We start from the raw sequence: 26429 nt of genomic DNA on the forward strand, positions 1-26429 counted from the left end.
AGGATCCTACGCAGTGCCGTAGGGGACCGCAACGCCACTTCCCAGCAAATTAGGGACACTGTTGCTCCTGGGGTATCGGCGAGGACCATTCGCAACCGTCTCCATGAAGTTGGGCTACGGTCCCGCACACCGTTAGGCCGTCTTCCGCTCACGCCCCAACATCGTGCAGCCCGCCTCCAGTGGTGTCGCGACAGGCGTGAATGGAGGGACGAATGGAGACGTGTCGTCTTCAGCGATGAGAGTCGCTTCTGCCTTGGTGCCAATGATGGTCGTATGCGTGTTTGGCGCCGTGAAGGTGAGCGCCACAATCAGGACTGCATACGACCGAGGCACACAGGGCCAACACGCGGCATCATGGTGTGGGGAGCGATCTCCTACACTGGCCGTACACCACTGGTGATCGTCGAGGGGACACTGAATAGTGCACGGTACATCCAAACCGTCATCGAACCCATCGTTCTACCATTCCTAGACCGGCAAGGGAACTTGCTGTTCCAACAGGACAATGCACGTCCGCATGTATCCCGTGCCACCCAACGTGCTCTAGAAGGTGTAAGTCAACTACCCTGGCCAGCAAGATCTCCGGATCTGTCCCCCATTGAGCATGTTTGGGACTGGATGAAGCGTCGTCTCACGCGGTCTGCACGTCCAGCACGAACGCTGGTCCAACTGAGGCGCCAGGTGGAAATGGCATGGCAAGCCGTTCCACAGGACTACATCCAGCATCTCTACGATCGTCTCCATGGGAGAATAGCAGCCTGCATTGCTGCGAAAGGTGGATATACACTGTACTAGTGCCGACATTGTGCATGCTCTGTTGCCTGTGTCTATGTGGCTGTGGTTCTGTCAGTGTGATCATGTGATGTATCTGACCCCAGGAATGTGTCAATAAAGTTTCCCCTTCCTGGGACAATGAATTCACGGTGTTCTTATTTCAATTTCCAGGAGTGTAATTACTGAATATGGCGCCTTGCTAGGTCGTAGCAAATGACGTAGCTGAAGGCTATGCTAACTATCGTCTCTGCAAATGAGAGCGTATGTAGGCAGTGAACCATCGCTAGCAAAGTCGGCAGTACAACTGGGGCGAGTGCTAGGGAGTCTCGCTAGACTAGACCTGCCGTGTGGCGACGCTCGGTCTGCAATCCCTGATAGTGGCGACACGCGGGTCCGACGTATAATAACGGATCGCGGCCGATTTAAAGGCTACCTACCACGTAGCAAGTGTGGTGTCTGGTGGTGACACCACAGTAACTGCTTGCATAAGGGCCAGAAGAGGACCAACACCTTTTTGACTTTTGCTCAGTTTGTGAAGCTCTTTCTCTTGAACAAATCATCCAATTTTTCTTTTTCTCTTCTTTTCTTTTTCTTTGTTTCTGTAAACGTACATTAAATTTACCGATATCCATCCCGTTCGAATAATTCCTTCGTGGTGAGTGGTTTGTTTAGTCTTAGACTGTATTTCATACTTAACTGAGTGGCCGCTCGTAACCACACATTCGCAATTACAAACGACTCGTTTGCGTACGGGGCTGCACTGGGACGATTTTACTTTTACCATCGTATACTTTCAGTCTTGTCCGTTTTCAATATTAAAGACACTTCCTGTAAATATATATTCTGTGATGCACTTGCTGTACTAGGTCTTCTCATTAGAAACTACACTACTGGCCATTAAAACTGCTACACCAAGAAGAAATGCAGACGATAAACGGGTATTCACTGGACAAATATATTACACTACAACTGACATGTGTTTACATTTTCACGCAATTTAGGTGCATAGATCCTGAGAAATCAGTACCCAGAACAACCACCTCTGCCCGTAATAACGGCCTCGATACGCCTGGGCATTGAGTCAAACAGAGCTTGGATGGCGTGTACAGGTACAGCTGCCCATGCAGCTTCAACACGATACCACAGTTTATCAAGAGTAGTGACTGGCGTATTGTGACGAGCCAGTTGCTCGGCCACCATTGACCAGACATTTTCAATTGGTGAGAGATCTGGAGAATGTGCTGGCCAGGGCAGCAGTCGAACATTTTCTGTATCCAGAAAGGCCCGTACAGGACCTGCAACATGCGGACGTGCTTTATCCTGATGAAACGTAGGGTTTCGCAGGGACCGAGTGAAGGCTATAGCCACGGGTCGTAACACATCTGAAATATAACGTCCACTGTTCAAAGTGCCGTCAATGCGAACAAGAGGTGACCGAGACGTGTAATCAATGGCACTCCATACCATCACGTCGGGTGATGCGCCAGTATGGCGATCACGAATACACGTTTCCAATGTGCGTTCACCGCGACGTCGCCAAACACGGATGCGACCATCATGATACTGTAAACAGAACCTGGATTCGTCCGAAAAAAAATGACGTTTTGCCATTCGTGAACCGAGGTTCGTCGTTGAGTACACCATCGCAGGCCCTCCTGTCTGTGATGCAGCGTCAAGGGTAACCGCAGCCATGGTCTCCGAGCTGATAGTTCATGCTGCTGCAAACGTCGTCGAACTGTTCGTGCAGATGGTTGTTGTCTTACAAACGTCCCCATCTGTTGACTCAGGGTTCGAGACGTGGCTGCACGATCCGTTACAGCCATGCGGATAAGATGCCTGTCATCTCGACTGCTAGTGATACGAGGCCGTTGGGATCCAGCACGGCGTTCTGTATTACCCTCCTGAATCCACCGCTTCCATATTCTGCTAACAGTCATTTGATCTCGACCCACGCGAGCAGCAATGCCGCGATACGATAAACCGCAAGCGCGATAGGCTACAATCCGACCTTTATCAAAGTCGGAAACGTGATGGTACGCATTTCTCCTCCTTACACGAGGCATCACAACAACGTTGCCCCAGGCAGCGCCGGTCAACTGCTGTTTGTGTATGAGAAATCGGTTGGAAATTTTTCTCATGTCAGCACGTTGTAGGTGTCGCCACCGGCGCCAACCTTGTGTGAATGCTATGAAAAGCTAATCATTCGCATATCACAGCATTTTCTTCCTGTCGGTTAAATTTCGGTTCTGTAGCAAGTCATCTTCGTGGTGTAACAATTTTAATGGCCAGTAGTGTATGTTGACAAACTGCTATGAAAAAGGGACACCTGAGGGGTTGAAATTCGTGTTGTAAGGAAACGATGTTTTCATTAACAATATGTGAGATCGGTGGGAACGAGTTTCGTCTTCTGGCTATACAGACTGGTACGAATGTCATGGCACTGAGGCGGAATGCGTTGTATTGGCCAGTAGGGTCACCAAGGGTATTACCTACCCAAAATGTAACTTAACTCAATGCCATCCTCAATCCTGAAATTATGCATTCTTTAGACAAATTTATCGATTCACAGCACGAGAAAATTTTAATGGAGCAGATGTCCTAAATTTTCAAAGAAATCGCCAGCACAAATTATATCGACAAGTATTATAGGTACCAGTTGTGGCGTGTTTGTGCTAGGTATCTGCAAAGTTAATTACTGGAATAAACACAGACGTTTACGGTCTACAGATCCACCGGCACAGTTGAAATTAACTCGTTAGCACGCATGGCCCGAAGGAACAGCTGATGGAAGCAAAACTACTATATTTAAATAGTATAAAAATTAGATTCAGGATTGTATTTTATTAATGTTCTGGAAACTGCACTTTAAGAGCAAGCTCATGTACTAGTGCATAAGGAAGAAACCCATGTGAAACAGATCATTATAAAAGCCGGGTATTGTCATCAGCACGAGACAGAATTCCGTTGGTTAAGAGAACATTTAAGGGAAGGCTCGTCTTGGAAGATTATGAACCAATGTTTGGAAAGAGGGAAGGCCTACTGCACCAAGAAAAAGGTCGGCGCGCGAACTATAATTTTTTTAAAGATTTTTGCAGACGCGACCAGGCAGTAGAGGCCGGCTCGTCCGACGTTGCTAATGGAGCAAACTATTGACAATATTATTGTCATTGCGTCAAAACACTCTGTCCAGACGGGATTTGCGACACCGGTCACGGCCGAGGCGCATAGAACTGCTAACGCCGCAACTCAGGGTGAGCATCAGTGAAGTAATATCGCACTTGTGTGTTACGTACAAACTCACACATCGCAAGTTTAACTAGGCCTGGCAACCCGTGCTCGGTGCAGAGCGAACTAGAAAAGGCTGACAGCGGCACAAACACATGAAAAACCCATTCATCCCCCCTCATCCCCCCCCCCCCCCCCCCGCCGCCAGTAGGACTACATAAGAAGCATAGCTATAAGGGTATAAATAATCGAGCGTAGGGCGTAACGCCGGAAATGCATACCCTCCTATTTCCACCTATTGTACTATAAATTTTTTTCCTTATTTTGTTACCTGAAGATATAACATTTCTGTGTCTTTATATCTTGTAATTGTTTTACTATATGTATATATATATTTATGCATTTATGTCGATGTATAATTGGTATGTTTTGTAAATGTTATTTGTATTTTTACGCTGGGTCTGGCCTAGGGAAAACTATGCTATCGAACGATTACATTGATAGGTCGCGTGGAGAACCAAAGTGTTTAGGATCTTTGGTAGTGTTAACTCTGCCACATGGTGCGCGGGCAGAGGGGGTTTGGCTGGAGTAGGGCGGTGGAGCAGGTATGTTGTGTGACGCTCTCGCGAGTTGCCGCGCTTCCGGGGTTTGGCAGCATGTAATTGCGCTCGATTTGCTATGGTAGTTTCTGACACGGTGTCGCGGACGGGAAGCATTAGCTGGCGCACATCAAGAACCCATTTCGCCTGGTGACCGTGTCGAGAAGAAGGCGCGCCAACATCCAGCTTCTGCAACAGCGACGGCCGACAATGAGTGACTGTCGCCACCTCCTCGATCGACGACTTCAAACCTTCAATAAACCAACAAGGAAGACTGGAAGCACGTAAAGTTTTAGAACTGTATGGCAGACATAAACTTTTCCAACTGTTCAATTTGCCTCACAAAATTACAGCAACGAAGCATGAACCTTTGTTGCTCATTGTCCCAATTGCATTACCAAGCAGGGTCCCTTCCTTTTCTGGAATGAACCCGAGTGTCGTTGAAATTCAGACGTCAGCATTAAAGTAATATCATTCCATTTCACTGCCTTAATTTCAAAGGTCAGTTAAGGTATTCATAGCTGGCTACAATATTTAGATTACACAAACACAAATTAAGAGTGCGAGTTTTGTTACCATATTTTAGCTTACCTGTGACTGCAGCTCAGCTTGGTATGTACTAAATTTTACTATTGTTAATTGTTCAGAATCATTTAATTCTAGTTCAAAGTTAAATCTCTTATTTCTAAATTGCGTAGATTCAAGTAGCTTTTGAAATGATTGTTGAGGTAGCCCAAGACTAACCTTATTTTATTGAATTTCGTAGTGCTTCAGAAACAAAGTTCACTATTAATTTCAGTCACTAAATTAACTTTCAATTTTCCGGTTTTATTAATTCTTTTGCTAAATTAAGTCAGAGTGTAGCGAAATTTATTACTTCTGACAAGCATTCAGTTTTCACATTACACGTGTCAACCTTCAGTTGCCACGCTTTCAGTGCTAATTATATGTGCATTAATCTTTCATTTTCAGTTATTATAGTAGTTGTCCATAGGACTGGCGACCGTAATTTTCCCCAAATCTCAAATATCTAATTAACGCCAATTAATTGTTAACATATTTATTAATTTTACCCTTTTCTCAAAATTAATTTCGACCAATTTCATTTGCATTTTTCCTTTCATTTAGATGTAACCCTTTCCTCCCTCTTTACCGACAAATTAACTTCGGTGACGATTACTTTTCCCAAATTTCCATTAGGTGCTCGCAGTTTAATTTTTCACTGTCATTAAGGCTTTTGAGTTAGAGAGAGTAATGGCCTTTTGTGTTTCAAACAAACCACGGCTAATCCTTGGTGATGATGATCTGCTGGCTGCCTGCCCCCTGATTAACTCGTCAAGTTCCAGCACGAGGCTCGCCATATCCGTGATGGGGCGGCTTCATGTGGTTCTACAGCGTGGGACTTGGGCAATGTTACCGTTGAGCAGAGCTGATGTGCGGCCAGTCACCAACGTCTGAGGCGGGCGGGGGGGGGGGGGGGGGCTGCCCTTGCAGCGTAGACGTCTTTGGCCATCGTCCTGGTAGTACGTTGGGGAATGACTGGGGCACTGCCGCCCGGCATCAAACAAGCACTGTCACACCCACGCGCTCGACATGAGAATCACGAGTACACGCTTTGGAGGATCTGGGTGGGCCGCGCTTGTTCTTCACAGCTGGCGATACACACACGGCACCACGGTAGTTGCCGGCCGCGACCCAGGACAAGCGCATTCTGCAGTCGGCTGCATTCACACACACATACACACACACACACACACACACACACACACACAGTGCTGCCCCCCTTCTAACAGCCGAGTACCGCAAGTCTCTAGAGGAACGGAAGGTTCCAAATGATTGGAAAAGAGCACAGGTTGTCCCAGTCTTCAAGAATAGTCGTCGAGCAGATGCGCAAAACTATAGACCTATATCTCTGACATCGATCTGTTGTAGAATTTAGAACATGTTTTTTGCTCGCGTATCATATCATTTCTGGAAACCCAGAATCTACTCTGTAGGAATCATTGTGTATTCCGGAAACAGCGATCGTGTGAGACCAAACTCGCTTTATTTGTTCAGGAGACCCAGAAAATATTAGATACAGTCTCCCAGGTAGATGCCATTTTCCTTGACTTCCGGAAGGCGTTCGATACAGTTCCGCACTGTCGCCTGATAAACAAATTAAGAGCCTACGGAATATCAGACCAGCTGTGTGGCTGGATTGAAGAGTTTTTGGCAAACAGAACACAGTATGTTGTTCTCAATGGAGAGACGTCTACAGACGTTAAAGTAACCTCTGGCGTGCCACAGGGGAGTGTTATGGGACCGTTGCTTTTCACAATATATATAAGTGACCTGATAGATAATGTCGGCAGTTCCATGCGGCTTTTCGCGGATGATGCTGTAGTATACAGAGAAGTTGCAGCATGAGAAAATTGCAGCGAAATGCAGAAAGATCTGCAGCGGATAGGCGCTTGGTGCAGGGAGTGGCAACTGACCCTTAACATAGACAAATGTAATGTATTGCGAATACATAAAGAGAAGAATGCTTTATTGTATGATTATATGATAGCGGAACAAATACTGGTAGCAGTTACTTCTGTAAAATGTCTGGGAGTATGCGTGCGGAACGATTTGAAGTGGAATGATCATATAAAATAAATTGTTGGTAAGGCAGGTGCCAGGTTGAGATTCATTGGGAGAGTCCTTAGAAAATGTAGTCCATCAACAAAGGAGGTGGCTTACAAAACACTCGTTCGACCTATACTTGAGTATTGCTCATCAGTGTGGGATTCGTACCAGGTCGGGAAGATCCAAAGAAGAGCGGCACGTTTCGTGACAGGGTTATTTGGTAAGCGTGACAGCGTTACGGAAATGTTTAGCAAACTCGAGTGGCAGACTCTGCAAGAGAGGCGCTCTGCATCACGGTGTAGCTTGCTGTTCAGGTTTCGAGGCGGTGCGTTTCTGGATGAGGTATCGAATATATTGCTTCCCCCTACTTATACCTCCCGAGGAGATCACGAATGTAAAATTAGAGAGATCCGAGCGCGCACGGAGGCTATCCGGTAGTCGTTCTTCCCGCGACCCATACGCGACTGGAACAGGAAAGGGAGGTAATGACAGTGGCACGTAAAGTGCCCTCCGCCACTCACCATTGGGTGGCTTGCGGAGTATAAATGTAGATGTAGATGGCTGGCCGGAGTACTGTATGAGGCTACTTGAATGAACACACCTCAGAGTGAATCTGCCCTCTCCCTCATCATTTCTCCCACCCACCCTGACGCATACCGGCCCGGAATAGGCCAGGTTCTTACACTATTAAGAACCATGTACCACCTATTTGAAAGGTCCAGAGACCATCGTCAATCGCAGTGACTTCAGTATAGTTATTGTCTTTGAATTAAAATGTAATTTCTGTTCGTCTCATTGCGTATTTCTTTCAGTTATCTTCTATACTAGATGTAATGTTGTCCGAAGAGCTAAGTGCCACGGTAAGATTGGTATCTCGCGGTTGTTGCCAGAAGCAGCGACGGATGGGAGACGGTGGCGTCACGCGCTCAGAGGAGTTCCCATATGCCACTGCATCTCCTCGCTTACTTCCGTCTGAGCGCAGTGCCGCTCAGTCAGTAATCACCGCCGAAGACGACAGCATCGTCTCTCTAATCTCTAACTTCGTGTGTTGAAACCGCATATGAGGCTCTGTGGTGTCACCTCCACACACCACACTTGCTAGGTGGTAGCTTTTAAATCGGCCGCGGTCCGTTAATATACGTCGGACCCGCGTGTCGCCACTATCAGTGATTGCAGACCGAGCGCCGCCACACGGCAGGTCTAGTCTGGAGCGACTCCCTAGCACTCGCCCCAGTTGTACAGCCGACTTTGCTAGCGATGGTTCACTGTCTACAGACGCTCTCAATTGCAGAGACGACAGTTTAGCATAGCCTTCGGCTACGTCATTTGCTACGACCTAACAAGGCGCCATATTCAGTTACTATAAGAATGTATTCTGAACAGATAATATTGTGAATCATGTACCGTCAAGAGCGACGTTCATCATTAATGGATTAAAGTTAAGTATCAAACTAATTACGTCCGCTTTCTGAATTCTCATTGCTTGTCATGTTCCAGACATCACGTCAGTATAGTTCTTCCCTCCTCACGCCAGCCTGCGTGAGCTAAAACGCGTGCATTTCGGCCTCAACTAGTAACACGGAGTTGGCTCTTCAGCCAACACAACAGGCTAAATGCCATGACTGCACGGAAGAAGGGCGCTGTCGCTCCTTGGCGATTTCCCGTGACGAAAGGCCGACAAGAAACGTCGCAAGTGTACTCTTTATAATCTATGTTTCGCAATCTGTGTTAGGTACACCTACTTACCTCACATGATTGATTGGCATTTCTCCTCCACTTCAGTTTTTTTTTTTCATCAGAATTGTATTAGACAGAAGTTTACCTAAATGTTTACAGTCAACTGTACCCTGTCAAAAGAGACTAGTATCTTGTTCGATATCAAGTGATACATTAATCTTCAGTGGCAGTACAGATACTAATGACATTCCTGTGTTAAGTATTTCGTCTTGCTCATGTTGTGATAAAGTTATCTCATATTTTATATTGAGTAGTGTCAACTCGGCTCCCTCCAGGAATAAAGACAAGAACCCACCACTGTGGCGACGAGTGCTATTTCGTCCGGTACAATACTATCCTATACCATTCTTTCTACTTACGGTCCGAGTTTCATCGAGCTATATTACTTGACTGTGACACATTATGCGAAAGTTACACTCGTCCTTAAATACTGCACACCAGTGCATCAAAACAGTGTAACTTTTCATGTGCAAAATAGCTAAGCCTTGAAAAGCTAAACTTTTTGACACCTCATCTGCCTTCCTAGCGTCTTCTGTTCTCTAAATATCCTAAATTTAGTACTTGATTCGAAGAAACCCTTCTTGATAATTACATCGTACACCAATGTAACTTTTTATGTACAAAATAGCTTGACACAGACGAGATGATCTTTTTGTCGCTTGTTTTACATAGCTAGCAGCAGATGCTGGAGAAATATCCCAGTTTTCCTCAAATCACTAATTAAGTTTTTCCTAACAAAAATTTTCCCTCAGATTACTTATTAAGTTTGTCTTAATTGACTACTTTAGGGTAAATAAATCCTTTTTTGCAAAACTAGTCCTCATACAGGTTAATTTGGAACCCAACTTTCCATTTTCCACTCTTCATTTGACCATGAAAATTCGGACAAAACACCCTTGTGTAATTATGGCAAGTCTTATATTCACTCCGCTCCAACATTTGGCCTGGAACAGTTCCACATGTATACCAGTGTAGGAAGGTGTTCCGAGTCAGGCGAATAATGTTACCTTCACCGACAGTGACGGAATAACTTCGTGTGTTGAAACCGCATACGGCGCTCAATGCCATGACCGTACGGAAGAAGGGAGCTGTCGCTCCGTGGCGATTTCCCGTGACGAGAGGCCGACAAGAAACGCCGCAAGTGTACTCTTTATAATCTATGTTTCGCAATCTGTATTAGGTGCAGCTACTTACCTCACATGATTTATTGGCATTTCTCTTCCACTTCAGTTTGTTTTTCTTCGTCACTACCGTTGGCACCACGGTGGCGTGTGGAGAAATCTTTGGGTTGAGAGCCAGTAGGTTCTGAAATGATAAATTACGTTTTTACTGTTTCTGAAAGTGTACTTGTAAGCAGGCTGTTTAGGTTTTTATGTTGGTAACGCCACGTAGCGCTCTGTATGAAAATCACTGGCTGTACTGTGTGCAGTCTGAGGCTGGTGGGCATTGTTGCAATAGTCGCTATTGTAGCGTTGGGCAGCTGGCTATTAACAGCGCGTAGCGTTGCGCAGTTGGAGGTTAGCCGCCAGCAGTGGTGGATGTGGGGAGAGAGATGACGGAGTTTTGAGAGCGGATGATCTGGACATGTGTCCATCAGAGACAGTAAATTTGTAAGACTGGATGTCATGAACTGATATATATATGACTTTTGAACACTATTAAGGTAAATACATTGTTTGTTCTTTATCAAAATCTTTCCCATATGAAACGTCCCCTTAGAAAAATTAATGAGTTGCTGTGCTGATAAACCTCTTACATTATTTGATTTTCAAACAGCTGAGCAGAACTGAACGTACTCAGACATTTCGCTCTTTACCTACTCTGGCCAACACTAAACTGACACACAATATTTTTAGCGCAACGCAATCCGACTTTAAAAAATCCCTACAAAAGAATGGCCCTGACTAACAATAACCTATACCTTTCATGAATCACTTACCTCACAAAAATTTTCGTTACTCGAACTACTGCAATACAGCGAGAGCCACTACTGCCAGCTAAATAAAAGATTCTAACTACTGAAGGGACTAACTACTGATACGCATAGTTAGCAAATGAAAGATTTTGATAGAGAACAAACAATGTATTTACCTTAATAGTGTTCAAAAGTCATAATATATATAGCAGTTCATGACATCCAGTCTTACAAATTTACTGTCTCTGATGGACACACGTCCAGATCATCCGCTCTCAAAACTCCGCCATCTCTCTCTCCACATCCACCACTGCTAGCGGCTCACCTCCAACTGCGCAACGCTACGCGCTGTTAGCAGCCAACTTCCCAACGCTACAATAGCGACTATTGCAACAATGCCGACCAGCCTCAGACTGCACACAGCACAGCCAGAGATTTTCATACAGAGCGCTACGTGGCGTAACCAACATAAAAACCTAAACAGCCTACTTACATACTAATACAAGAAAAAAGTGTACCTGATGTTACAAAAATGAAATTTTAAAATAACAAATAAGACGTACATTAATGGTATCAGAAGTTATAACAGTAAATAAATTTTGTGCTAAAGCATACTCTGCAGCAGATTTTTGAAAAATTTGCTCTTGAAACTTCCTGGCAGATTAAAACTGTGTGCCCGACCGAGACTCGAACTCGGGACCTTTGCCTTTCGCGGGCAAGTGCTCTACCAACTGAGCTACCGAAGCACGACTCACGCCCGGTACTCACAGCTTTACTTCTGCCAGTACCTCGTCTCCTACCTTCCAAACTTTACAGAAGCTCTCCTGCGAACCTTGCAGAACTAGCACTCCTGAAAGAAAGGATATTGCGGAGACATGGCTTAGCCACAGCCTGGGGGATGTTTCCAGAATGAGATTTTCACTCTGCAGCGGAGTGTGCGCTGATATGAAACTTCCTGGCAGATTAAAACTGTGTGCCCGACCGAGACTCGAACTCGGGACCTTTGCCTTTCGCGGGCAAGTGCTCTACCAACTGAGCTACCGAAGCACGACTCACGCCCGGTACTCACAGCTTTACTTCTGCCAGTACCTCGTCTCCTACCTTCCAAACTTTACAGAAGCTCTCCTGCGAACCTTGCCAGGAAGTTTCATATCAGCGCACACTCCGCTGCAGAGTGAAAATCTCATTCTGGAAACATCCCCCAGGCTGTGGCTAAGCCATGTCTCCGCAATATCCTTTCTTTCAGGAGTGCTAGTTCTGCAAGGTTCGCAGGAGAGCTTCTGTAAAGTTTGGAAGGTAGGAGACGAGGTACTGGCAGAAGTAAAGCTGTGAGTACCGGGCGTGAGTCGTGCTTCGGTAGCTCAGTTGGTAGAGCACTTGCCCGCGAAAGGCAAAGGTCCCGAGTTCGAGTCTCGGTCGGGCACACAGTTTTAATCTGCCAGGAAGTTTCATATCAGCGCACACTCCGCTGCAGAGTGAAAATCTCATTCTGGAAACATCCCCCAGGCTGTGGCTAAGCCATGTCTCCGCAATATCCTTTCTTTCAGGAGTGCTAGTTCTGCAAGGTTCGCAGGAGAGCTTCTGTAAAGTTTGGAAGGTAGGAGACGAGGTACTGGCAGAAGTAAAGCTGTGAGTACCGGGCGTGAGTCGTGCTTCGGTAGCTCAGTTGGTAGAGCACTTGCCCGCGAAAGGCAAAGGTCCCGAGTTCGAGTCTCGGTCGGGCACACAGTTTTAATCTGCCAGGAAGTTTCATATCAGCGCACACTCCGCTGCAGAGTGAAAATCTCATTCTGGAAACATCCCCCAGGCTGTGGCTAAGCCATGTCTCCGCAATATCCTTTCTTTCAGGAGTGCTAGTTCTGCAAGGTTCGCAGGAGAGCTTCTGTAAAGTTTGGAAGGTAGGAGACGAGGTACTGGCAGAAGTAAAGCTGTGAGTACCGGGCGTGAGTCGTGCTTCGGTAGCTCAGTTGGTAGAGCACTTGCCCGCGAAAGGCAAAGGTCCCGAGTTCGAGTCTCGGTCGGGCACACAGTTTTAATCTGCCAGGAAGTTTCATATCAGCGCACACTCCGCTGCAGAGTGAAAATCTCATTCTGGAAACATCCCCCAGGCTGTGGCTAAGCCATGTCTCCGCAATATCCTTTCTTTCAGGAGTGCTAGTTCTGCAAGGTTCGCAGGAGAGCTTCTGTAAAGTTTGGAAGGTAGGAGACGAGGTACTGGCAGAAGTAAAGCTGTGAGTACCGGGCGTGAGTCGTGCTTCGGTAGCTCAGTTGGTAGAGCACTTGCCCGCGAAAGGCAAAGGTCCCGAGTTCGAGTCTCGGTCGGGCACACAGTTTTAATCTGCCAGGAAGTTTCATATCAGCGCACACTCCGCTGCAGAGTGAAAATCTCATTCTGGAAACATCCCCCAGGCTGTGGCTAAGCCATGTCTCCGCAATATCCTTTCTTTCAGGAGTGCTAGTTCTGCAAGGTTCGCAGGAGAGCTTCTGTAAAGTTTGGAAGGTAGGAGACGAGGTACTGGCAGAAGTAAAGCTGTGAGTACCGGGCGTGAGTCGTGCTTCGGTAGCTCAGTTGGTAGAGCACTTGCCCGCGAAAGGCAAAGGTCCCGAGTTCGAGTCTCGGTCGGGCACACAGTTTTAATCTGCCAGGAAGTTTCATATCAGCGCACACTCCGCTGCAGAGTGAAAATCTCATTCTGGAAACATCCCCCAGGCTGTGGCTAAGCCATGTCTCCGCAATATCCTTTCTTTCAGGAGTGCTAGTTCTGCAAGGTTCGCAGGAGAGCTTCTGTAAAGTTTGGAAGGTAGGAGACGAGGTACTGGCAGAAGTAAAGCTGTGAGTACCGGGCGTGAGTCGTGCTTCGGTAGCTCAGTTGGTAGAGCACTTGCCCGTGAAAGGCAAAGGTCCCGAGTTCGAGTCTCGGTCGGGCACACAGTTTTAATCTGCCAGGAAGTTTCATATCAGCGCACACTCCGCTGCAGAGTGAAAATCTCATTCTGGAAACATCCCCCAGGCTGTGGCTAAGCCATGTCTCCGCAATATCCTTTCTTTCAGGAGTGCTAGTTCTGCAAGGTTCGCAGGAGAGCTTCTGTAAAGTTTGGAAGGTAGGAGACGAGGTACTGGCAGAAGTAAAGCTGTGAGTACCGGGCGTGAGTCGTGCTTCGGTAGCTCAGTTGGTAGAGCACTTGCCCGCGAAAGGCAAAGGTCCCGAGTTCGAGTCTCGGTCGGGCACACAGTTTTAATCTGCCAGGAAGTTTCATATCAGCGCACACTCCGCTGCAGAGTGAAAATCTCATTCTGGAAACATCCCCCAGGCTGTGGCTAAGCCATGTCTCCGCAATATCCTTTCTTTCAGGAGTGCTAGTTCTGCAAGGTTCGCAGGAGAGCTTCTGTAAAGTTTGGAAGGTAGGAGACGAGGTACTGGCAGAAGTAAAGCTGTGAGTACCGGGCGTGAGTCGTGCTTCGGTAGCTCAGTTGGTAGAGCACTTGCCCGCGAAAGGCAAAGGTCCCGAGTTCGAGTCTCGGTCGGGCACACAGTTTTAATCTGCCAGGAAGTTTCATATCAGCGCACACTCCGCTGCAGAGTGAAAATCTCATTCTGGAAATTTGCTCTTACCAGCAAAATGTCTTGCTGTCGATTATTGAAAATACTGCTATTTTTGTTTTGCCCGTTATTCAGTAGAGAATGCAAACAGCATAAACACTTCCTTTGGCAACAGAGAATAATCCTACATATGTTGTTGTTGTGGTCTTCAGTCCAAAGACTGGTTTGATGCAGCTCTCCATGCTACTGTATCCTGTGGAAGCCTCTTCATCTCCGAGTAACTGCTGCAACCTACATTCTTCTGAATCTGCTTAGTGTATTCATCTCTTTCCTTCGCTCTACGATTTTTACTCCCTACGCTTCCCTCCAATACTAAATTAAAAATCCCTTGATCCCTTCTTGTAGTCACGGTGTGCCACATATTCTTCTTCTCCCCAATTCTATTCAGTATCTTCAAATGATTCAAATGGCTCTAAGCACTATGGGACTTAACATCTGAGGTCATCAGTCCCCTAGACTTAGAACTACTTAAACCTAACTAACCTAAGGACATCACACACATCCAAGCCCGAGGCAGGATTCGAACCTGCGACCGTAGCAGCAGCGCGGTTCCGGACTGAAGCGCCTAGAACCGCTCGGCCACAACGACCGGCTATTCAGTATCTCCTAATTAGTAACGTGATCTTCCCATCTAATCTTCAGCAGTCCTCTGTAGCCCACGTTTCGAGAGCTTCTATTCTCTTCTTGTCTAAACTGTTTATCGTCCATGTTTCACTTCCATACATGGCTACACTCGATACAAATACTTTCAGAAAAGACTTCCTCGTATTATACAGAAATTGTGTAAAGTTCTGTGTATTCACTAACTCTGGCATAAGAAAACTTTGAATACGCCTATGAAAACTGGAGGTATCTCTATTGTTTATTTGAAAACACTGTTAAAACTGAATTTTGCAGAACAATTACCTGGTTACTGCTCTGCGAATAAGGAACTACAACACAAGTGCGTGTTGACTGAAAATTGAGTGACTACTTTGATTTTCCAGGCAAGCCCAGAAATTGAAACATGAAGACTAACATTGTGGTATGACAAAACGCAAGATACTTAACCATGAAGAATTAACTTCAAAGATTAATATACACACACATGTAGTAGCACTGGCTATCACAGTTTCATCGGAATGCGATAACGATTTTTTACTCAATCCCGCTAACATTGGACAGTATTTTCATTATAAAAGAAAAATCGCCTTGGTTCCGATTAAGGTGTTGCACGTATGAAGTTCAAGAGTTCAAGCCTAAAGAGTTAAAAAGCGAATATAGCTTTACATAATTATTTTGCTATCATACACAGTAAGGCGTCAAAACGTCAAATCGCAGACATTGGTGATTAACTTTCACCTTAAAGTATCAGCAGCTGTGGCAGTACAAATATGCAGAATATGCATAACATAAAGTTATAAGCCGTAAGCCATTTTACACGTCTAGATCTACACATATACTTCGTAAGCCATTATACAATATTTTTCGCACTAATGTTAGTGTGTTTTTGTCCTCTTCCAACGATCTATTGATGGAGGGGAAAACGACGAACTACATAGCCCTGTTGGTGCCTAAATCATTCTTGTCTTTCATCAGCTCTACTCGAGATACAGGGTGATGACAGTAAACTGATAGTACAGACTTCTCCGAATAAACATTTATCTTAATTTACCCAACAGCGCTACTTGAAAGGAACCCAAACGCTCTAACACTAGAATTGATCGCAGTAGCGTCTGGTATGCGTTTTCCATTAAGAAAGCACTGTACTTTCACAGAAGCCTCTCAATTCATTTCGCTCTTCAATATGCCTTGCCAAATACTTATATTATGTGTTCGTCCTATTTGATGTCACTTCCAGCACTACTCCTAAATACTGATAAGGTTTGACGTAATCGACTACTGTGGGGTACTTCTGTTTCTTATAGGCAAGATCTTAGACTTATCTATATTTAAAGAGAGCTGTGAACAATTTTAAATAGTGATTTAACCACATTTTATGAGTAATGTATGTAGTGTTGGCAGAAGAGCCAACACCGTGTTGCTAGAGGAGGCCGAAATGCACGCGTTTAAGCTGGCGTGAGGTCTGGAACAGTTAAAGGAGTTGAGTCTAATAAATAAAGTACGAAGCTCTTGGAATACTTAACTTTATTCCATAATTGGTGAACATCGGTCTGACGGTACAGGCTTTATAAGATAACCAGCAAAAGATAAATGGCGCCTTGCTAGGTCGTAGCAATTGACGTAGCTGAAGGCTATGCTAAACTATCGTCTCGGCAAATAAGAGCGTATTTGTCAGTGTAGCTTCGCTAGCAAAGTCGGCTGTACAACTGGCGCGAGTGCTAGGACGTCTCACTAGACCTGCCGTGTGGCGGCGCTCGGTCTGCAATCACTGACAGTGGCGACACGCGGGTCCGACGTATACTAGCGGACCGCGGCCGATTTAAAGGCTACCACCTAGCAAGTGTGGTGTCTGGCGGTGACACCACAATGTATGTATGTTGAGACCGCCTCCATAGCTCTGTGGTCACCTTGTCTGATTGCTATTCGGAGGATCTAGGTACGCTTCGCGGTATTACAGGGATTTTTTCCTCCATCTGGGGCTGGGATGGGGTTCACTCAGCCTCGAGATGCCAATTGAGAAGCTACTTGAGTGAGAAGTAGCGGCTGCAACGTCTGAGAGGCTGACAACGACCTGGAGAGTGGTGTGCTGATCCCACGTCCCTCAATACACCAGTGTGAGGGGATGACGCGGCGCCCGGTCGCTACTGAATATACTGAGTACACGAAGCTTTAGGTCTGTACTGAGAAACTTAGAGTCTTATTACACTTTCTTAGGGTTCAAATGGCTCTGAGCACTATGTGACCGAGCGGTTCTAGGCGCTTCAGTCTGGAAACGCACGACCGCTACGGTTGCAGGTTCGAATCCTGCCTCGGGCATGGCTGTGTGTGATGTCCTTAGGTTAGTTAGGTTTAAGTAGTTCTAACTTCTAGGGGACTGATGGCCTCAGATGTTAAGTCCCATAGTGCTCAGAGCCATTTGAACCATTTTTTGAGCACTATGGGACTTAACTTCTGAGGTCATCAGTCCCCTAGAACTACTTAAACTTAACTAATCTAAGGACACCACACACATGCATGCCCGAGGCAGGATTCGAACCTGCGACCGTAGCGGTCGTGGGGTTCCAGACTGTAGCGCCTAGAACCGCTCAGCCACCCCGGCCGGCGCACTTTCTTAGGGCACACCGCATGTTTTACTTCCGTTGCAGTTGAATATCCGCCGTGTAGTATAACGTGCACTGAGATCACAAAAGTCATGGGATAGCGATGTGCACAAAAACAGATGGCACTAGTACAAATGTGTGTGAAATCTTATGGGACTTAACTGCTAAGGTAATCAGTCCCTAAGCTTACACACTACATAACCTAAATTATCCTAAGGACAAACACACACACCCATGCCCGAGGGAGGACTCGAACCTCCGCCGGGATCAGCCGCACAGTCCATGACCGCAGCGCCCTAGACCGCACGGCTAATCGCGCACGGCGATGGCACTAGTATCGCGTACACATAGTACAAAAAGTACAAAAAGGCAGAGCATTGACGAAACTGTCATTTGTACTCAACCGATTCACGTGAAAAGGTTTCCGACGCCAGTACCGCTACGTGACGGGAATAACAGATTTTGAACGCGGAATGACGGTTGGAGGTAGACGCACGTGACATTCCATTTTCGAAATCGTTAGGGAAATCAATATTTCGAGTTCCACAGTGTCAAGAGTGTGCAGATAACACAAAATTTCAGGCATTACGTCTCACCACTGACAACGCAGTCGCCGACGGCCCTCACTTAGCTACCGAGAGCAGTGGCCTTTGTGTAGAGTTATCAGTGTTAACAGGCAAGCAACACCGTGTGAAGTAAGAGGAGAAATAATGTGGGACGTACGACGAACGTATCCGTTAGGGCAGTCCGGCGAAATTTGGCGTTCATACACTCCTGGAAATGGAAAAAAGAACACATTGACACCGGTGTGTCAGACCCACCATACTTGCTCCGGACACTGCGAGAGGGCTGTACAAGCAATGATCACACGCACGGCACAGCGGACACACCAGGAACCGCGGTGTTGGCAGTCGAATGGCGCTAGCTGCGCAGCATTTGTGCACCGCCGCCGTCAGTGTCAGCCAGTTTGCCGTGGCATACGGAGCTCCATCGCAGTCTTTAACACTGGTAGCATGCCGCGACAGCGTGGACGTGAACCGTATGTGCAGTTGACGGACTTTGAGCGAGGGCGTACAGTGGGCATGCGAGAGGCCGGGTGGACGTACCGCCGAATTGCTCAACACGTGGGGCGTGAGGTCTCCACAGTACATCGATGTTGTCGCCAGTGGTCGGCGGAAGGTGCACGTGCCTGTCGACCTGGGACCGGACCGCAGCGACGCACGGATGCACGCCAAGACCGTAGGATCCTACGCAGTGCCGTAGGGGACCGCACCGCCACTTCCCAGCAAATTAGGGACACTGTTGCTCCTGGGCTATCGGCGAGGACCATTCGCAACCGTCTCCATGAAGCTGGGCTACGGTCCCGCACACCGTTAGGCCGTCTTCCGCTCACGCCCCAACATCGTGCAGCCCGCCTCCAGTGGTGTCGCGACAGGCGTGAATGGAGGGACGAATGGAGACGTGTCGTCTTCAGCGATGAGAGTCGCTTCTGCCTTGGTGCCAATGATGGTCGTATGCGTGTTTGGCGCCGTGCAGGTGAGCGCCACAATCAGGACTGCATACGACCGAGGCACACAGGGCCAACACCCGGCATCATGGTGTGGGGAGCGATCTCCTACACTGGCCGTACACCACTGGTGATCGTCGAGGGGACACTGAATAGTGCACGGTACATCCAAACCGTCATCGAACCCATCGTTCTACCATTCCTAGACCGGCAAGGGAACGTGCTGTTCCAACAGGACAATGCACGTCCGCATGTATCCCGTGCCACCCAACGTGCTCTAGAAGGTGTAAGTCAACTACGCTGGCCAGCAAGATCTCCGGATCTGTCCCCCATTGAGCATGTTTGGGACTGGATGAAGCGTCGTCTCACGCGGTCTGCACGTCCAGCACGAACGCTGGTCCAACTGAGGCGCCAGGTGGAAATGGCATGGCAAGCCGTTCCACAGGACTACATCCAGCATCTCTACGATCTTCTCCATGGGAGAATAGCAGCCTGCATTGCTGCGAAAGGTGGATATACACTGTACTAGTGCCGACATTGTGCATGCTCTGTTGCCTGTGTCTATGTGCCTGTGGTTCTGTCAGTGTGATCATGTGATGTATCTGACCCCAGGAATGTGTCAATAAAGTTTCCCCTTCCTGGGACAATGAATTCACGGTGTTCTTATTTCAATTTCCAGGAGTGTAGGTTATGGAAGCAGACGACCGACGTAAGTGCCTTTGCTAACAGCAGGATATCGACTGCAACGCCTCCCCTGGGTTCGTGTCCATGTCGCTTGGAGTGTCCTGGGCAAATAAGTCCCGATTTCAATTGGTAAGGGCTTTTGGTAGGGTTCGAGTGTCGAACCCATGGACTCTGGTTGTTAACAAGGCACTGTAGAAGCTGGAGGTGGCTCCATAGTGCTTTGGGTGTATTTACATGGAATGGACTGGGTCCTCTGGATGCTCGGCTACTTGGAGACTATTTGCAGCCGTTCATGGACTTCATGTTCCCGGACAACGTTGGAATGTTTGTGGATGACAGTGTGCCATATCACGGGTCACAGTTGTTCGTGATGTGGTTGAAGAACACTCTGGACCGTTCGAGTGAATTGTTTGGCCACTTAGATCGTCTGACATGGATCCCATCGTACATTTGTGGGACATTATCGAGAGGTCAGTTCGTTCACAAAATCCTGCACCGGAAACATGACAGTAGGTCTCAGTATTTCTGCAGGGGACTTCCAACGACTTGTTGAGTCCACGCGACGTCGAGTTTCTGCATTACGTCGAGCAAAAAGAGGTCCGACACAATATTAGAAGGTATCCCTTGATTTTTATCACGTCAGCGTCTCACGGATTAGTCAAACATTCGTCGAGTCAACTGCACGTCTGCGACGATACCCTGTATCATCCTATCTTGGATTATAGTGTAAAATATGACACAGTGTGGAATGACTTTCAGAAATCTAGCAAAACAGAATCTATTTGTTCACCTGCATCTACTCTTTGCAAGATTTCATGTATGAATAAACCGTGTTCATTATTTGAGAGAAGCTCCTTTTCCAGCATGACGCTGACGGGGCATCAAATCCAGTACAAATTCCAGTCAGATTTTATACTTAATACGGTGTCGCCAAAAGTGTTCTTCGTTTGGTTTCCTAAAACCGAACAAGAGAGGGAAACAAAAATTGGACAAGGGGCGGTTCTGACGATCGAGTCTTAGCTAAAGGCCGTGCAGTCTCGTGCGCTGACGTCTACGTATGAGACCAATTGACACTAAGATTATCTGGTGGGTCACTTGAATTTGCGCGCACAACGACCTGATTGGGTAAGTAAAATGTTAATTAACTCGGAAACGGCACAATGTAGCGAACTTTTTTTTTCCTTAACAATTGTTTCTCAGCACAAACTACCCTGCAATATCCTTACAAGTTTTTCAGACTGTTTCTGACCACCCTGTTTAACTGTCAGTGACTTGTTGAGTCGATGCCACGCCAGGTTGCTGCATTATGCCGGGCAAAATGAGGTCGAACACCATATTAGGAGGTATCCCATGTCTTTCCTCAGCTCAGTTTATAGTATTGTAATTTATTCGTCCAGAGATCACTTTTACAATGATACTATATTTGTCACCTTAAGGCAAAGGAAAACATCCGTAATAGAAAAAAAGCAGTATTCGTTTCGGATAGTACCCTGTACGACTAGTCGTCATTTCCCATCCTGTTCCACTCGCAAATAGAGCGAGGAAAAAACGACTGTCTGTACGCCACAATATGAGCCCTAATTTCTTGTTCCATACGTGCGATGTGTGTTGGCGGCAGCAGAATCGTTCGGCAGTCAGCTGCAAATACCGGTTCTCTAAATTTTCTCAATAGTGTGTCACGAAAAGAACGCTGCCTTCCCTCCAGCGATTCCCATTTGAGTTCCCCAAGCATCTTCGTTAACACTTACGTTTTGTTCGAACCTACCGGTAACAAATCCAGCAGCCCTCCTCTGAATTGCTTCGATGTTTTCCTTCAATCCGACCTGGCACGGATCCCAAACACTCGAGTAGTACTCAAGAATAGGTCGCACCAGCGTCCTATATGCGTTCTCCTGTACAGGTGAACGACTCTTTCCAAAAATTCTCCCAATAAACCTAAGTCGACCATTTGCCTTCCCTACCACAGTTTTCACACGCTCGTTCCACCTCATATCTCTTTACAACGTTACACCCAGATATTTAAAGGACTTCGTAACGCCGGAAATGCATATCCTCCTGTTTCCATCTATTGCACTATAATTTTTTCCTTATTTTGTTACCTGAAGATATGAAATTTGTGAGTCTTTATATATCGTAATTGTTTTACTATATATACATATATACATATATATATATATATATATATATATATATATATATATATATATATATATATGCATTTATGTCGATGTATAATTGGTTTGTTTTGTAAATACTATTTGTATTTTTACGCTGGGTGTGGCCTAGGGAAAACAATGCTATCGAACGATTATATCGATAGGTCGTGTGGAGAACCAAAGTGTTTAGGATCTTTGGTAGTGTTAACTCTGCCGCATGGAGCGCAGGCAGAGGGAGTCTGGCTGGAGTAGGGCGGTGGAGCAGGTGTGTTGTGCGACGCTCCCGCGAATTGCCGCGCTTTCGGGGTTTGGCAGCATGTAATTGCGCTCGACTTGCTATGATAGTTTCTGACACGGTGTCGCGGACGGGAAGCATTAGCTGGCGCACATCAAGCCCGTTTCGCCTGGTGACCGTGTCGAGAAGAAGGCGCGCCAACATCCAGCTTCTGCAACAGCGACGGCCGACAATGAGTGACTGTCGCCACCTCCTCGATCGACGACTTCAAACCTTCAATCAACCAACAAGGAAGACTGGAAGCACGTAAAGTTTTAGAACTGTATGGCAGACCTAAACTTTTCCAACTGTTCAATTTGCCTCACAAAATTACAGCAACTTAGCGTGAACCTTTGTTGCTCATTGTCCCAATTGCATTACCAAGCAGGGTCCCTTCCTTTTCTGGAATGAACCCGAGTGTCGTTGAAATTCGAACGCCAGCATTAAAGTAATATCATTCCATTTCACTGCTTTAATTTCAAAGTTCAGTTAAAGTATTCATAGCTGACTACAATATTTAGATTACACAAGCACAAATTAAAAGTGCGAGTTCTGTTACCATATTTTAGCTTACCTGTGACTGCAGCTCAGCTTGGTACGTACTAAATTTTACTATTGTTAATTGTTCAGAATCATTTAATTCAAGTTCAAAGTCAAATCTCTTATTTCTAAATTGCGTAGATTCAAGTAGCTCTTGAAATGATTGTTGAGGTAGCCCAAGACTAACCTTATTTTATTGAATTCCGTAGTGCTTCAGAAACAAAGTTCACTATTAATTTCAGTCACTAAATTAACTTTCAATTTTCCGGTTTTATTAATAATTTTCTTAAATTAAGTCGGAGTGTAGCGAAATTTGTTACTTCTGACAAACATTCAGTTTTCACATTACACATGTCAACCTTCAGTTGCCACGCTTTTAGTGCTAATTATATGTGCATTAATCTTTCATTTTCAGTTATTATAGTAGTTGTCCATAGGACTGGCGACCGCAATTTTCCCCAAATCTCAAATATCTAATTAACGCCAGTTAATTGTTAACGCCAGTTAATTGTTAACGCAACGACCGCACATTTACTTTCTTTATTAACTTTACCCCTTTTCAGAATTAATTTCCACCAGTTTCATTTGCATTTTTCCTTTCATAAAGACGTAACCCTTCCTCCCTCTTTACCGAGGGATTAACTTCGGTGAAGATTGCTTTTCCAAAATTTCCATTAGGTACACGCGGTTTAATTTTTACTGTCATTAAGGTCGATAAGTGAGGGGGAGGTTACAAATGACTGTGTCCCGCTGGACACTAGTAATACTGCATCCGAACATTACAGCATTGTTCTACCTACTCATCCCCATTAACTTACATCTTCCACATTTAGGGCTAGCTGCCATTCATCATACTAACTGGAAATTTTGTCTAAGTCGTATTTAACTTCCTACAGGCGCTCAACATCGACACCTTACCGTACACCGCGGCATCATCAGCAAACAACCACAGACTACGGCCCAACCTGTCCCCAAATCATTTATGTACGCAGAGAACAACAGCTGTGCTATCACACTATAAATACACTCCTGGAAATTGAAATAAGAACACCGTGAATTCACTGTCCCAGGAAGGGGAAACTTTATTGACACATTCCTGGGGTCAGATACATCACATGATCACACTGACAGAACCACAGGCACATAGACACAGGCAACAGAGCATGCACAATGTCGGCACTAGTACAGTGTATATCCACCTTTCGCAGCAATGCAGGCTGCTATTCTCCCATGGAGATGATCGTAGAGATGCTGGATGTAGTCCTGTGGAACGGCTTGCCATGCCATTTCCACCTGGCGCCTCAGTTGGACCAGCGTTCGTGCTGGACGTGCAGACCGCGTGAGACGACGCTTCATCCAGTCCCAAACATGCTCAATGGGGGACAGATCCGGAGATCTTGCTGGCCAGGGTAGTTGACTTACACCTTCTAGAGCACGTTGGGTGGCACGGGATACATGCGGACGTGCATTGTCCTGTTGGAACAGCACGTTCCCTTGCCGGTCTAGGAATGGTAGAACGATGGGTTCGATGACGGTTTGGATGTACCGTGAACTATTCAGTGTCCCCTCGACGATCACCAGTGGTGTACGGCCAGTGTAGGAGATCGCTCCCCACACCATGATGCCGGGTGTTGGCCCTGTGTGCCTCGGTCGTATGCAGTCCTGATTGTGGCGCTCACCTGCACGGCGCCAAACACGCATACGACCATCATTGGCACCAAGGCAGAAGCGACTCTCGTCGCTGAAGACGACACGTCTCCATTCGTCCCTCCATTCACGCCTGTCGCGACACCACTGGAGGCGGGCTGCACGATGTTGGGGCGTGAGCGGAAGACGGCCTAACGGTGTGCGGGACCGTAGCCCAGCTTCATGGAGACGGTTGCGAATGGTCCTCGCCGATACCCCAGGAGCAACAGTGTCTCTAATTTGCTGGGAAGTGGTGGTGCGGTCCCCTACGGCACTGCGTAGGATCCTACGGTCTTGGCGTGCATCCGTGCGTTGCTGCGGTCCGGTCCCAGGTCGACGGGCACGTGCACCTTCCGCCGACCACTGGCGACAACATCGATGTACTGTGGAGACCTCACGCCCCACGTGTTGTGCAATTCGGCGGTACGTCCACCCGGCCTCTCGCATGCCCACTATACGCCCTCGCTCAAAGTCCGTCAACTGCACATACGGTTCACGTCCACGCTGTCGCGGCATGCTACCAGTGTTAAAGACTGCGATGGAGCTCCGTATGCCACGGCAAACTGGCTGACACTGACGGCGGCGGTGCACAAATGCTGCGCAGCTAGCGCCATTCGACGGCCAACACCGCGGTTCCTGGTGTGTCCGCTGTGCCGTGCGTGTGATCATTGCTTGTACAGCCCTCTCGCAGTCTCCGGAGCAAGTATGGTGGGTCTGACACACCGGTGTCAATGTGTTCTTTTTTCCATTTCCAGGAGTGTATGTGTGTGTGTACTGTGGCCAGTGTGTACAATATGCGCAGTGAGTAGTGGAAGGATATTAACGACTGGTGTCACATTGCTATAGAAGCACATCGGATCTCCAGGATACATCTCGCTAATACCGTGTAATACTGCCTCTGGCCTTCATAACGGATTTCATCTGGTTAGGAAGAGCGTCGAAAAGTTTCTTCAGGGATGACGTACCCTGCTGAAGTCACTTATTGATGATTAGATCCCGTAGAGCTACCCCGTTGCGGGGAGGTTCATTGCTATATTTCGCCAGCTGTTCCAAATCGTTCCACACTTTTTCTGTGGGATTAAGTATGAGTGATTTAGCGGGTCAGTAGAGGTGCGTTAGGGTACCTTGTAATCGTCACAACAGGAACGCATGCGTTTAGCCCTATGGTTCAAATGGCTCTGAGCACTATGGGACTTAACAGCTGTGGTCATCAGTCCCCTAGAACTTAGAACTACTTAAACCTAACTAACCCAAGGACATCTGTAAGTAGGCTGTTTAGATTTTTATATTGGTAATTCCACGTAGCGCTCTGTATGAAAATCACTGGCTGTGCTGTGTGCAGCCTGTAGCTAGTTTGCATTGTTGTCTGCCATTGTTGTCATGAACTGCTATAGCTGGATGTGAACAGCGCGTAGCGTTGCGCAGTTGGAAGTGAGCCGCCAGCAGTGGTGGATGTGGGGAGAGAGATGGCGGAGTTTTGATAATTTGTAATACTGGATGTCAATTATGAATATTAAGGTAAATACATTGTTTGTTCTCTATTAATATCTTTCATTTGCTAACTGTGAGAAAATTTTAGCTTTTGACCAACATTGTATTAATAAGTGTGTGCATTTGATATCTTTCTTACTGTAATTATGAAAAAATTTTTCAAATCTGTATTGGCCACTGCCCAAAAAAAAAAAAAAAAAAAAAAAAAAAAAATTTGTAAAATTTTTTGTGTGGAGCACGGGGGCTATGTAAGTAGGCTGTTTAGATTTTTATATTGGTAATGCCACGTAGCGCTCTGTATGAAAATCACTGGCTGTGCTGTGTACAGCCTGTGGCTAGTTTGCATTGTTGTCTGTCATTGTTGTCATGAACTGCTATAGCTGGATGTGAACAGTGCGTAGCGTTGCGCAGTTGGAGGTGAGTCGC

At 46.6% G+C, this 26429-nt stretch overlaps 1 protein-coding gene and 1 non-coding gene across 2 annotated transcripts in view; one reads left to right on the forward strand and one right to left on the reverse strand.

Moving 5' to 3' along the window:
* Nucleotides 1-26429, reverse strand: part of LOC126185038 (dihydropyrimidine dehydrogenase [NADP(+)]) — a 330209-nt gene that overhangs the window by 246042 nt on the left and 57738 nt on the right. The window contains exon 2 of the mRNA XM_049927785.1: nucleotides 10140-10250. Within this exon, the coding sequence (XP_049783742.1) occupies nucleotides 10140-10250 (111 nt within the window). The remainder of the gene's footprint in view (nucleotides 1-10139; nucleotides 10251-26429) is intronic.
* Trnas-uga (transfer RNA serine (anticodon UGA)) lies at nucleotides 13715-13789 on the forward strand. The gene has a single exon. It is a non-coding gene; the product is annotated as a tRNA-Ser (tRNA).

Source organism: Schistocerca cancellata, chromosome 4 (genome assembly GCF_023864275.1).
Source record: "Schistocerca cancellata isolate TAMUIC-IGC-003103 chromosome 4, iqSchCanc2.1, whole genome shotgun sequence".
Lineage (NCBI taxonomy): Eukaryota > Metazoa > Arthropoda > Insecta > Orthoptera > Acrididae > Schistocerca > Schistocerca cancellata.